Source organism: Rhinopithecus roxellana, chromosome 11, assembly GCF_007565055.1.
Source record: "Rhinopithecus roxellana isolate Shanxi Qingling chromosome 11, ASM756505v1, whole genome shotgun sequence".
Lineage (NCBI taxonomy): Eukaryota > Metazoa > Chordata > Mammalia > Primates > Cercopithecidae > Rhinopithecus > Rhinopithecus roxellana.
Window position 1 is genome coordinate 105,632,434 of NC_044559.1, and position 15,345 is coordinate 105,647,778.

General features: G+C 37.6%; 1 protein-coding gene across 3 annotated transcripts in view; it reads left to right on the plus strand.

Moving 5' to 3' along the window:
• The window catches only part of ARMC4 (armadillo repeat containing 4), a 204,268-nt gene that overhangs the window by 19,029 nt on the left and 169,894 nt on the right, over window positions 1–15,345 (plus strand). For all 3 annotated transcript variants that reach the window (XM_010381410.2, XM_010381409.2, XM_030940847.1), the window contains 2 exons: window positions 7,083–7,288; window positions 9,442–9,537. In XM_010381410.2, the coding sequence (XP_010379712.1) occupies window positions 7,083–7,288; window positions 9,442–9,537 (302 nt within the window). The remainder of the gene's footprint in view (window positions 1–7,082; window positions 7,289–9,441; window positions 9,538–15,345) is intronic.

Consider the following 15,345-nt stretch of genomic DNA (forward strand, 5'->3'; position numbering starts at 1 on the left):
ATTCTATTCCATTGGTCTGTATGTCTTTCTTTATGTCAGTATCACACTGTTTTGATTACTATAGTTATAGTAGTTTTGACATCAGGAAGTGTGAGTCCTCAAACTTTGTTCCTGTTTTTTAATACTGTTTTGGCTATTTGGTTTTCCTTGACACTCTATATGAATTTTAGGCTTGGTTTTACATTTCTGCAAAAAGTGCCATTGGGATTTTGATAGAGATTTCATTGAATTTATGAATTGCTTTAAATAGTATTGCCATCTTAACCATATTAAGTCCTCCAGTTTATGAACAGGAGATATCTTTCCATTTAGTTGTATATTTAATGGCTTTCAGCAATGTTTAGAAGTTTTCAGTGTACAAGTTTTTCTCCTTTATTATATTTACTCATTAACATTTTATTTTTGATGCTACTGTAAATGAAATTGTTTTCTAAATTTTATTTTCGATTATTCACTGCTAGTGTGTAGCAATGCAACTTTTGAGTGATCAAATCAGATCTAATTTTTGAGTGTTAAAGTCAAGATTGAATTTCACAACTTCACTGAATTCATTTAACTCTATGTGTGTGTTTGTGTGTGTGTATTCTTAGGTTTTTCTGCATATAAGATCATGCCATCTGCGTACAGATAGTTTTACTTCTTCCTTTCCGATTTAGACGCTTTTACAATTTCTTTTTCTTTACTTATTGCTGTGGCTAGGACTTCCTGGACTATGTTGAATAAGAGTGGTAACAGCAGGCATCCTTGTCTGATTCCTGATTTTTTTTTTTTTTGAGATGGAGTTTCACTCTGTCACCCAGGCTGGAGTGCAGTGGTGTGATTTTGGCGCACTGCAACCTTCACCTCCCCTCCTGGGTTCAGGTGATTCTTGCGCCTTAGGCTCTTGAGTAGCTGGGTTCACAGGCACCTGCAACCATGCTCTGTGAATTTTTAGATTTTTTAGTAGAGATGGGTTTTCACCATGTTGGCCAGGCTGGTCTCGAACTCTTGGCCTTAAGTAATCTGCCTGCCTCGGCCTCCCAAAATGCTGGGATTACAGCTGTGAGCCACCATGCCTAGCCTGACTCCTGATCTTAATTAAAAAACTTTTAGGCTTTCACTATTGAGCCTGATGTTAGCTATGGGATTTTCCTATATGGCCTTTAGCATGTTGAGGAAGTTGCCTTCTATTCAGTTTTCCTTTTCTTTTCTTTTTTTGAGATGGAGTCTTGCTCTGTCACCCAGGCTGGAGTGCAGTGGTGTGATCTTGGCTCACTGCAACCTCCACCTCCCGAGTTCATGCGATTCTTCTGCCTCAACCTCCCTAGTAGCTGGGATTCCAGGTACATACCGCCACAGCTGGCTAATTTTTGTATTTTTGGTAGAGATGGGGTTTTGCATGTTGGCCAAGCTGGTCTCAAACTCCTAACCTCAGGTGTTCCACCTGTCTCAGCCTCCCAAAGTGCTGGGATTACAGGTGTGAGCCACCATCCCGGCTCCAGTTTTCCTTTTCTTGGTGCACCCATCATTTGGTAGACCCTCCTGAGTAAAAGATGCACATTGGAGGGAAAAATTGAGGGTTTGGGTGTTAGAGAATACCTTTATTATTTTCTCTCAGTTGTTTGTAGAGTAATGATTTGAAATTAATTTTTAGTTAGCATTTCAAAGGCTTATATTTCCATGCAAACTGTTTGTTTTGGCTTTTTCCCCTCTTCGGAGACCTTTAGGATCTTCCTTGGTGTTCTGTAATTTTTGTGGTATGGTTTGTGCAGATTTTTGTTTCTTTTTGAGATTCATCTATGTTTTTGCATCTATCATTAATTTATTGCTTTTATGGATGTGTATTATTCCATTGTATGGATATGCCACTATTTGTTTATCCACTTACCTGTTAATGGATGTGTGGTTATTTCAGGTTTTGGGCTATTACAAATAAGACTACTAAGAACATTTTTGTACAATACAAAGATTTGTATGATCATATAGTCTCATTGTGCCTAGGTTAAAAACCTAAGAATGAAATGGTAAGGTCATATGGTAGTTGTATGTTTAACTTTTTAAGCAACTGGTAAACTGCTCTCCATAGTGGTTGTAATATTTTACATTGGTGTAGGCAATGTATGAGAGTCCCAGTTCTTCCACATACTCATCACTAACCATTATGGTCAGTCCCTTAACTACAGGCATTCTAATAGGTGTGTACTGGTATCTCCTTTGGTTTTAATTTGCATTTCTTGAATGCATCTTTTCATGTGCATATTGACCATTCACATTATCTTATGTGGTAAAGTGTCTATTCAGACTCTGTGCATTTTTTCATTGGGATATTCAGTTTTTTATTGAGTTGCAACAGATCTTTATTATGTTCTTGGCTTATATATTCTGTTAGATATATGAAATATAAATATTTCCTCCCAATCTGGGTCTTATATTTTTTATTTATTTATTTATTTTTGAGACGGAGTCTCGCTCTGTCGCCCAGGCTGGAGTGCAGTGGCACGATCTTGGTTTGTTGCAAGCTCCGCCTCCCGGGTTTACACCATTCTCCTGCCTCAGCCTTCTGAGTAGCTGGGACTACAGGCGTCCACCACTGCACCCGGCTAATTTTTTTTTTTTTTTTTTTTTGTATTTTTAGTAGAGACGGGATTTCACCGTGTTAGCCAGGTTGGTCTTGATCACCTTACCTCATGATCCGCCCAACTTGGCCTCCCAAAGTGCTGGGATTACAGGCGTGAGCCAGTGCGCCCTGCCGGGTCTTGTATTTTTATTCTCCAAACAGTGTCTTTCAAAGAGCAAGTGTCTTCAATTTTGATAAAGTCCAACTCATTTTTTCCTTACAGTGTTTTATCTTATAATGCTTTTCCAAACCCAATATAATGAAGAATTTCTCCAATGTTTTCTTCTAGAGATTTTTCAATTTTACCATTCCAATCCATGTCTATGATCCACTTTAATTTGGTTTGTGTGTATGAGGTATGGATCAAAGTTCTTTTTTTTTTTTGCTTATCTAGTTGTTCCAGCATCATTTGTCAAAAATAAACCTATTGTTTTGCCACTGAATTACCTTTATAACTTTGTCAAAAATTAGTAGTACATTTGTCTGTGACTGTATTTCTGAACACTTCATATTGTAACTTTGATTTCTGTATCTTTACACCAATACCACACTGTCTTGATTACTGTAGCTTTATGATAAGTCTTGAAGTTGTTTAGTTTAAATCCTCTAATAGTGTTCTTTAAAAAAGTTTTTTGGCAATTATAGGTCTTTCGCATGTCCATAAGAATATTGGAGCCAGCATGTCAATTTCTTAAAAAAGGTCTAACGGAATTTTTGCCTTGAATTTATAGATGAATTTAGGAAAAATGGGCATCTTAACAATATTGAGTTTTCTAATCCATGAACATAGTATATCTCTTCATTTATTTAGGTCTTAATTTCTCTCACCAGTGCTTTATAGCTTTCAATATACAGGTCTTATACATCTCTTTTGAAACTTATCTGTGTTTCATATTTTGGGTCTATTGTTAATGAGTTTTAGCTTTTCTATTTCTAGTCATTTGTTGCTATTGTATAAATATGTACTTGATTTTTGTATACTGATTTTATATCCTGAAATTTTGCTAAACTCCCTTATTAGTTCTAGTATCTTGTTTGTACATTCCAGAGGGTTTTCTATGTAGATATTGTCAGTGAATAAAGATAATTTTCTTACTTCTTCCTTCCTAATCTCAACTCTTCCTTCCCAATCTCAACAGTTTTTTATTTATTTTTATTTCCTTAATGCACTAGCTGGAATCACCAGTAAAACATTGAATAGAAATGGTCTCTTCTTCCTGATATTGCAGGGAAATCTTTCAGTTAAGTTTGATGCTAACCATTTACAAGGTTAAGGCTTCTATTCTGAATCATTGAGAACTTTTATTAGGAATGAATGCTGGATTTTATTAAATGTTTCTTTGTGTACTGTGGAGAGAATCGTGTTTTTTTCATCTTTTAGTTTGTTAATGTGATTAATTACATTGATTAATTTTTCAAGTGACAAACCAACCTTACACTTCTGAGACAAACCCCACTTGAATCTTTTATATACATTATCAGATTTAATCTGCCAAGATTTTGTTAAGTTTTGCACCTATATTCATAAAGTTATTAGTGTGTAGCTTTGTTTTCTTTAGTATCTTTGTCTGGTTTTGGTATTGAAGTAATATTGACATTATAGAATGATGTGGAAAGTTTTATCTTCTCTTCAATTTTTTGGAAGAGTTTGTATAGAATTAATATTGTTTGTTTATTAAATGTTTGGTAGGTTTATTAAATGTTTGGTAGAAATGTTTGGTGAAAGCCATCTGGGCCTGGAATATTCTTTATGGGAAATATTTTAACTACAAATTCAATTTATTTGATAGTTATGACACTATACCTGTTGTCTATTTCTTCCTGAGGGAGCTTTGGTAGATTAGATTGTCCTTAAGGAAATTTTTTCATTTGGTGTAAGTTGCCAGATTTATTGGCATAAACTTTTTTCATCGTATTCTCTTACTGACTTTTTAATATCTGTAGAATTTGTAGTCATTGTTACCTCTCTCATTCCTAATATTGGTCATTTGTGGTTTGTAAATTTTGATCCACCTATAACGATAGGACTATAGATTTACTAAATTTTCTCAAGGAGCTAACTTTAGGTTTAATTTTTATCTTTTCTACTTTACTTTGATGTTTATGTGGTTTTATTTTTGGGTTTATTTACTCTTATTTCTCCAGTTTCTAAAAAATGTCATGATACATTTAATTTAATCTAGTCATATTTGCATTTGAAGAAATTTTGATGAATTCAGTTGTGAATAATGTTTTACTTGGAGCATATTAAACAAGGGATCCTCAGCCCAAAACCTGCTTTAGCTGATAAACAACTTCAGTAATGTTTCAGGATACAAAATCAATGTATCAGTGTATAAGATCAGAAAAAATAACTATTGGATACTAGGCTTAGTACCTGAATGATTAAATCATCTGTACAGCAAACCCCTGTGACATGAGTTTATCTATATAACAAACCTGCACCTGTACCCCTGAACCCAAAATAAATTATTTTATTTTTGGCACAGATGGGGTTTTGCCATGTTGGCCAGGCTGGTCTTGAACTCCTGGCTTCAAGTGATCTGCCTGTCTAACCTATTTATTTATTTATCATTTTTGACCATGAGAATTCATGCTGCAAATTTCTTTATGAGCATTGTGTAGACTATGTTCCACAGATTTTGATACGTGATGTTTTTATTCAATATATATGAGGAGTTTCTGTAGATCTTTTACCAATTTCTAGTTAAATTCCAATGTTTTAAGGTATTTTATATTTTAGTTACTTTAAACTTTTTAATGTTCATTTTATGGCCCAGAATATGATCTATTTTGGTGATTTTTTTTCCTTGTACATTTGAGGAGACTATATTCTGGTGTTATTGAGAGGTGTGTCTTTTAAATGTCCATGAAGCCAACTTGTCTGATTGTGTTGCTCAGGTCTTCTATATCATTACTGATGTTTTTTCTGCTCATTTTATTGATTACTGAGAGAGTTTTGAAGTCCACCAATTATGGATTTATCTATGTTTCCTTTTAGCTCTGTGTTGCCTTCATATATAATGAAGTTCTGTTGCTTGGTGAATACACAATTACGACTGTGTGCTAATTGATTCTTTATTAGTATGTGTGCTCCTCTTTGTCCCAGTAAATAATAATATTTATTTAGATTTTATTTATTGCTTTGGAGTCGATATTGTCTGTTTTTAATATGGCCATTCCTGCTTTCTTTTGACTATTGTTTGCATAAACTGTTCTTCTCCAGCCTTTTACTTCTGATGTATTTGTAACTTTACATATAAAATAGTTTCTTTAGGCCACAAATAGTTAAGTCTCCTTTTTCATCCAATTTGATGATTCCTCATTCAATTGATGTGTGTAAACCCTTTCATTTGATGTAACTACTAATATAATTAAATCTAAATTTACTGTCTTGCTACTTGTTTTCTATTTGTTTCATCAGTTCTTTGTGATTTTTTTCCTTTCTCCACCCCTTTTGAATTGAGCCTTTCAAAATGATTCCATTTTATTTGTGCTATTGCTTTACTAGGTATATTTCTTATTAAAAGTTTCTTAGCTGCCCTCTGGCTTATAATATATATCTCGAATTTGTCATGTCTCCTTTAAGTGAGGTTCTGAAATTCACAAATAGTTTAAGAAACTTACAGCAATATATCTTGAATACCCTCCATGTACTTTGTTATTGTCCTTGCACATTTTATTTCTACATGTCATAAACCCCTCAAAACATTGTTACTATTTTTGCTTTAGATAGTCAATTATATGTGAGAATGATTAAAAATAATACACCAAGTCTTGCATATTTATTTTTACCATTTCTGCAGCTTTCAAATTTTTTGCATAGATTCATGTTTCTGTCTGGCATGATTTTATTCCTGACTGAATAATTTTATTTAACATTTCTAGCACAGGTCTTCTGGTTAATTCTCTGTTTTTGTTCATCTGTGAAGGTTTTTATTTTGCTTTCATTTTTGAAAGATTTTTGTTTTATTCTTAGTACAGAATTTTGGGTTGACATGGTTTTTTGTTTTTTCCTTTTTAGTGCTTTAAATAGATTACTCTCTTTTTCTCTGGTTTGCAGTGTTTCTGATGAGAGGCCTCTTAAAATTCTTATGTTCATTCCTCTGTGTTTAATATGTCATACCTGTCTACCTTCAAGATGTTCCCTTTATCTTTGGTTCAAGCAATTTAAATATGATGTGTTTTAGTCAATAGAGGGTTTTAGTTGAATTTTTTGGTAGTGGTGAGGAATGAACAGGTCCAGCCCTGGTGTTGTACCTGTGTGTGCTGCAACAGAGGAGTGATTTTAAAAACATTGCGCTACTGTCCACCTAACTCCAACAGAAGCCTTAGTCTTGACACTGCCCTTATTTAGCTGTTACTAAGGACCACAAGTTAGATGCACCTGAGACTTCCTTTCCTGAATTTACCACTGGCATAATGTTTCAGAGAACACTAGATAATTCAGATATCATTAAAAATTATTCTCATTTTTTCAATAAAGGGGATTAGCATCAATGAAGACCAGCAAAAGGAAAATGATCAGCTGGGCAAAGCCCCCAAGAAGGAAGAAGCAGCTGCCTTCCGCAAAGACATTTCTGGTTCAGACAAGAGGTCACTGGAGAAGAACCAAATTAATTTCGGGAGGAATCAAACGACCAAGAGATGGGAACCAAGCTTAAACTGGAAGACCACTGTTAATTACAAAGAGTATGTAGACAATTACATTTGTTTTCAGATGCATCTTTAGTAACCATATTCACCTAATTTTTCACAGAACTTTATTTAATTTAATTAAATTAATTAATTTTTTTTTGAGATGGAGTCTTGCTCTGTTGCCCAGACAGGAGTGCAGTGGTGCAATCTCGGCTCACTGCAACCTCAACCTCCCGAGTTCAGGTGATTCTCCTGCCTCAGCCTCCTGAGTAACTGGGATTACAGGCATGTGCCACCACACCTGGCTAATTTTTTTTTCTTTTTTTGTAATTTTAGCAGAGACAGGGTTACACCATGTTGGCCAGACTGGTCTCAAACTCCTGACCTCAAGTGATCTGCCCACCTCAGCCTCCCAAAATGCTGGGATTACAGGCATGAGTCACTGCGTCCGGCCAGAACTTTATTTTATAATGGAAAAATACTGAGTAGATATTTACATGTCCCTCCAAGGCGCAGGTTGATTCCTTTCTGCTCCTCTTTGTATTCCAAGAGGAAAGATTTAATAGAGTTTGTGTGTGTAGCACCATGAAGGGAAGAGAAGAACAATTCACTTTCATATAGTTGGTGAGTCAGGACAAATAATATGCAGATAAGATGATAAAACACTTGCAAAAGTCATAGGGGAAATGTAAAAATCATGGTAGAGACCTGGTTAAGTAAACACTAGGAGAATGTGGAATGGTGAAAATTGTATGCAGTTAATCAGGGAAACTGTCATAGAGATCATGTCTTCTCTTTTAACAGAACTTTAATACTATGAAAAGGCTAGAGTCTCAAAAATATGAATGGGCCTATACAAAGTGGACACCGGCTTGATGAATGTACGAAATACACAAAACAGTGCCGTTTAGGACCCTCTATAGACAGGCATCAAAGCAAAAATCGAGGGCCAATGCTACTTAAATGCTGGGGCAGTCTGAAACACCTAGAACTAGCTTCGTTCCTTCCTTCCTTCCTTCCTTCCTTCCTTCCTTCCTTCCTTCCTTCCTTCCTTCCTTCCTGCCTGCCTGCCTGCCTGCCTGCCTTCCTTCCTTCCTTCCTTCCTTCCTTCCTTCCTTCCTTCCTTCCTTCCTTGAGGCAGAGTCTTGCTGTCACCCAGGCTGCAGTGGCACGAACTTGACTCACTGCAACCTCCGACTCTTGGGTTCAAGTGATTCCCTTGCCTCAGCCTCCCGAGTAGCTGGGATTACAGATGTGTGACACCATGCCTGGTTAATTTTTATATTTTTAGTAGAGATGGGGTTTTGCCATGTTGGCCAGGCTAGTCTCGAACTCCTGAGCTCAAGTAATCCACCCACTTTGGCCTCCCAAAGTGCTGGGATTACAGGTGTGAGCCACTGCACCCTGCCCACTTTTTAAAATTTAACAAATAGTTTACAAGTCGTGGCCTGTAAGTGATATTCTATGTTGTCCCAGTTTTGGGTTAAGAACTGGCTCCTGGATGATCACATGGGCACCTTCTCCTGCAGGGATTCTGAGAACCACAGGGTGATTGTGTTTTGGAAGCAAACCCACAGAGCTGTTTGAAGAACGGAGTCCTATGGAGAGGGGAGACACTAGCTCCTCTGATTGATTCTCATCAATTTGGGGGTGTTTGACTTTTGTGCCTCTGTTTGAAAGAGTCAATGTGAAAATGAAAAATGCGTGGGCAACTCTGTTAACTGGCAAGTGAGTTTTAAAATACTGCTTTTTCCATATGCTTACTCTTTCAAGCATGAGATTCCTTAGCAGGTATTCAAGGGAGGACATAGAATGTCAAGGACTATGCAAAGCCTGCGAATACCTAGAAAACCAGGCGCAAGCCCTGTTGCAATGTTGAGTAGGGAAGATAAGAAAATAGACAACTATAATTGGGGGTGATACGTACCTAGAGTGGACGGCATTGGGTGCAGGATTCACACCAACAGTGGCAATCTGTGAAGACCTGTTCCTAGGTGCTGGACAGAAAGTTTCTTCGATATGTAAAACATAGGGCTGTGCTGAAAGAGTGAGACAACTCCAAGTGTCAGAATCACACATCTGTCAGGAACACACATCATTTTGAGCACATGGAAATAATGGAGTATATATCTACATTGCCATCTTTTATTTTTCATTACTTAGCAAAAAGTGATAAAGCTAATATATTTGTACATATTTTTTAGAAGCAAAGGCTCAGCAAAAGAAATCCAAGAGGACAAACGCACAGGAAGACCTGAAAAATCAAGACCATCTGTTTCACACGGAAGAGCACAATTACTTCGGTATGGTTCTGGTCAGCATGACAAGTTCCCTAAAGCCACCTTCACACAGTGGGCTACTGAGCATGCAAATTAATGCCGTTCTTACTGTTAGGGTCCCAAGATGTTTACACTGACAGTTACTAGAAATGTTAGTAAAAGTGGTCACACCGGATTTCTTTAAATACTTTTTCAAGATGTTCTTCTAATGCAGAGTTACCCGAAATACAGTGATTTACTAGTATTAGTTGACTGTGGGAAAAGAAATGTGTTTAATGCAAAGAGCAGTGAACTAAGTTTAGGAACACTGGGCTCCTAACTGATGTCTTGCCTCTGAACAATCATGTCCTGGCAAAGTTATGTCATCTGTCTGAGCCTCCCTTTGCTGATCACAAATGACTGCCGATTTTGAAGTGGTGTAAGTTATTGTTAATGAAAACAATTAAAAATTAAATATGAGGCCAACTAGTAAACTTCTTATTTCATTTTCAGTTTGACAAAAAAGGTGACATGTCTGGAAAATAAGGGTCAGCCACTTCTATTCGCTTCAGAGTGGTGGATATTAGCACTTTTGTTACAATCTCATAGGTCCTTGAGGCTGTGTTCATTGTTTTTTTCAGTTACTTTTTTCTCTAGGTTGTTCAGATTGAGCCAATTCTGTTGTTCCATCTTCATGTTCATTTATTTTTTCTTCCCTCCTATTCTTCTGCTAATTTCATTCAGTGAGTTTTTAATTTCACTTACGATTTTTAGTTCCAAAATTTCCGTTTGGTTTTTCTTTTCTATCTTCTGTTTCTTTGCTGAGACTTTCTATTTTTTTCATTTGTTTCAAACATGTTCATATTGCTTGTTGAAATATTGTTATGATGGTGAGGCTTTCATATCTTTGTCAGTTAATTCATACATCTCCATCACCTTGATATTGGCATTTTAAAATTGTCTTTTCTCATTTAAGATGAGATCTTCTCCATTCTTGGTATGACAAATAATTTTCAGTTGAAGTGTAGACATTTTGGTTATTATGAGACTCTGGATCTTATTTAAATTATTGATTTATTTATTTGAGACAGAGTCTTGTCTGTCACCCAGGCTGGAGTGCAGTAGTGCAATCTCGGTTCACTGCAACCTCCACCTCCTGAGTTCAAGCAGTTCTTCTGCCTCAGCCTCCTGAGTATTTGTGATTACAGGAGTGCACTACCACATCCAGCTAATTTTTTTGTTTTTAGTAGATACGGGGTTTTGCCTTGTTGGCCAGGCTGATCTTGAACTCCTGACCTCAAGTGATCTGCCTGCCTCGGCCTCCCAAAGTGCTGGGATTACAGATGTGAGCCACTGCACTGGCCTAAATCTTATATTTTAGAAGGCCTTCTCTGCCACCATATTGGCAGGATGAGGTATGTGTTGCTTCCCTAGGCTGGTGAGGAATTGAAATAGCAGGTTTTCCCGTAGGCCTTCATTGATGCCTGGAGGGTCAGGCAAAGGAGTCCTCATTATTTCTGGAGGGTAGTGGGAGTTCATGCTCCACCTATGCCTCTGCTGATACCAGCTGAACAGTGTGATGGGGGAGTCCTTGGTTTGTCTGTGGGCTCTACTGACATCACAGTTTGGGGAGTGACTTCATTTTTACCATGAGGTAGTGAGCATCTGACTCTCTGTCAGGCCTTTTCTGAGGCCACCCCAGCAGGTGGGTTGCAGTGCTTTCTTACAGTCTGATAAAGGTGGAACCCTAGGCTCTTCACTTGGCCTTTGCTGTAAGAGGTAGATTTGGGCCATGCTGTTATCTGTGGTCTTGACTGACATAGATCATTTGCTGTCTAAACATTTTCTGTCTTATTAGGCTTTCCTTTTCTGACCCTTTGAATTAGACAGAGCAGGACTTTCTTAGGTCCTTTATTTGCCTGCACCTCCTGGAGTTTCTGCTTTGCTGCCTTTTCTAGTACCCAGTCTAGGATGAATGAGAAAAAGAAAACCCAGGGAATGCACCACTGTGTTGATCCACAGATCTTCAGATCCCTAGGTAGTCCTCTTCTTTTTCTCTACCTTTCAGAGTCACTTTATGTTTGTTTTATTTACACCATCCAGATTTTTAGTTGTACTTGGTGGGGGAAATAGGTAAAAGTATATCTACTTCATCTTTCCTGAAATAGATACTGGACCAAAAGTATTTCAATTTTTAGTGAGCTAGAGAGCTCAGGGTAATAGATAAGGTAAAGTTGTAATGTATCCAAGCAACAGCTATTACTCAATGATAAAAATGAAATTTCCTTGTGTCTAATCTTGCCTAAGTGGATAGAATTCTGTGGTAGAGAAGTATTTCTTAAGGTGCAGTTTGTAGATCAATTCAACATTGATGTTTGCTTCTTTTTACCTCCTGACTATACAGTTGCCATGGGACAGGATTGGAAGAAATCATATCAAATAGGAAAAATACTTTAAAGTTAGCTATCAAAGGATTCATCAATTGGGAAAAAAAAAAAGAGACAGCTTTTCTTTGGGGTGCTGCTTTGTAAAATGGGATTGTGGAGTGACTGGGTAGACCTAATTCACTCTGCCCTCAACTCCAGGAGCTTGTTAGGCTAAGGGAAGGTAAATTTAGGCTTTTCCCAAAAAATTTAGGCATATTCTACTATATGCTTCAATCTGGAATCTTTGAGTTAAGTTTTAGTCACTTCTTGAATAGACCTGATCTATTAGAAACTTCACTCTGGTGTCTCATTAAATGGGAACAGATGCTTCAATTCAGGCTTTCCCTGTTCCATGGTCCAGAGAGCATAATCATAGTGTTTTACACACAAATTGGCTTTTGGAAGTGCAAAAATTGGTTTTCTGTGCCAAAAAACCTGTAAGAAATTAAGAGAATCATGGAATCTTACAAATTAATAAAATTTAAAAATTGTCCATCCTCTTTCTATGCTCCAAAATGGAATAGACTAGAAAAGACTTTTATGCACGAGAACCCACTGGGAGTTGGAGACAGCAGAGAAGGGAGAGAAACAAAGAAAATGAGAATGAATTAGACATGAGCATGAAGGCTTAAATGGACTAGTCCTTGCCCATGAGCTTAATGTTGAGTTAGAAACTTCTAGAGCGATGAGGAATAAAGTATACTTTCTCATAAGTCTTTTTATAATTAGAGCACAATGATCGTGATTCCACTAATTCTATTTTTGTAAATCCAAGTTAAACATCTGCAGATGGCCCGTTTTCAGCCCTGGTTGATTTCACTCCAGGTTTGCGCTGTGTAGGGTGTCAATAACCCTTTTATGGATTACTGGGGACCCAGATACATTTTCTAAAGATTAATGGGAACCCAGAATGAATACACTACTCCAGGGGGTGGCTGGCAGGATTCTTGCGTTTCTCTTACCCATGGACACCACTCTAAATGCAAACCCTAATGAGTCCTGTCTCCTCCTGGACTCTCGTCCCTGTCTTGCTCTGCAGTATCCCAAATGAATCGTTCTTCCACTTTGCTCTTTCTTCTAAATTTTTTCCTTGACCCCCTCATACTATAAGGAAATGAAGTTCCTTATATCCTCACCCTATGCACCAAAGCCTCCACTGTCTCCTTCTTGCATTTATTGAAACTTTTCCATGACAGCAGCGATTCTCCTTCAGATCTTCTTTTCCCAGGCCCTGTGTAACTGTACAGGGCTTGTGTAAAAATACAGGGCATGGGGACCATAAGCAGAAATCTCCTTTTTATTGCTTCAAACTACCTTACTCTTCAGATTAGACCTCCTTTCCTATGAGGCTGATGTAACCCTCTGTCTTTCCTGGTTGCTGTTTTCTATGGATCCATGTTTACTGACAATTTTGACATTGACTTACTATCACTTTCATCCTACGTCCAATCATCATTTGAAAAACCTGAAACCCCAAGAGGAAGACCAGTACCAAATCTTGGCCTACACACTCCGTGGTTTCAGTCTCACTGACTGTTGCCTCCTCTCCATCAAGCTGCTGCTACTGCCACTTTCTGGAATTATCACCAGAAATACCCTTCTTCCAAAATCTTAACCTAGAATAAATTCATTTGTTCATTCACTTATTCATACCTGCTTTAATTTATTAATTCTTCTAGCAAATATTTATTGACTGCCTTCCTCGTGCTAGGGGAGACAGTATGAAAGACAGAAATGGTCCTTGCCTTCATGGAACTTACTAAGACAATACAAGAAAACACAGAAATAAAAATTTTCTGATGGTGACCAAAGTGGACGAGGTACTGAGCTACAAAATAATGGGAACGTACATAATTACTCATAGACCACAGATTTGATTCTGTTCTTGCTGAAGATCGAGGTAAAGACAAAAACCTAACCAGTTACTTAATTTATGTGGGCCCTAAGATGAAAACAGATCAGATTTTCAAAAACAAAACCACAGCTTTTCCTTGGAGTTTAAGAAAGATACTGAAAGACCGCGTTCTTCAATAGCATGCCCTCGATACCTGGCAGCCAACAGGCCCTCCATGCATGTTTGTTGAATGAATATGCATGATAATACAGAACTATCTAACATGTATTTCACACTCTCTCTGTGCCAGGCATTGTTATAAGCTTTTTACATACTAATTGCTATTATCATCCCCAATTTGCAGGTGAGGAAACCGAGGCACAAGTAAGTTAAATGACTACCCCAACTCCTCTAGGAACCAAGATGAACAGCTCCCATTACAACTATTTGTTTTAGCACAGCCACTTCACTAACCATGGAGTTTTGTTCAAATTATTATCATTATTATTATTATTATTATTATTATTATTATTATTATTATTACAGAGTCTTGCTCTGTCATCCAGGCTGGAGTGCAGTAGCATGATCTTGCCTCACTGCAACCTCCGCCTTCCAGGTTCAAGTGATTCTCCTACCTCAGCCTCCCGAGTAACTGGACAAGAGGCGCACGCCACCACACCCAGCTAATTTTTGTATTTTTAGTAGAGACAGGGTTTCACCGTGTTGGCTAGGCTGGTCTCAAACTCCCGACCTCAAGCAATCCACTCACCTCGGCCTCCCAAAGTCCTGGGATTACAGGCGTGAGCCACCACGCCCGGCCCAAATTATTTTTAACTTGTTATCTCTATAATGAGAGTAATGACAACCTCATAGATTGTTGAGAGAATTCAAATGAGACATTTAACCCATGGTCTGTTGTCCTGAATTCTCGTGGCCAAATGCATGGGGTTCTGAAAAACTCACTTTAAAAAAGGGTGATGAAATTTATGTAACGTATATTATGATAACCTCTATTGGAGTGTGAGCCAATACCCTATAATCAAAAACATGAGTATTTCTGTAGTGAAACATGAATATTCACACTGATGAGATGAATAAAGACCATAAATAGTCTAGTATCAGTTCATCTAAGGCCTTAGCAACAAGTTAAGTCCAGTGGGGGGAAAATAGTTTGCACAGCTTTTTGGATTTCAGAGTTAGAGGAAAAGTATTGTGGACTTGTGTGATCTATAATGGTCATTCACTTTGTGACTTTGATATTTAAGGACACCTTAATATGTGATTGGCAAGAGTCATATTTTAAGTAATTCTGGATCCTTCAAAGTGAATGATTTTTTTTCTCCTTTTAATTTCTCTGATGTTTCCTTGCTTGTAGAATGGGAAGAATAGAGCCCACTTAGCAAGGGGGTTGTGAAGTTTAGAAACAATGAATATAAAGTGCCTGGGACAGGCCGGGTGCAGTGGCTCACGCCTATAATCCTAGCACTTTGGGAGGCTGAGATGGGAGGATCACGAGGTCAAGAGTTCGAGACCAGCCTGGCCAACATGGTGAAAACCCTGTCACTACTAAAAATACAAAAATTAGCCAGATGT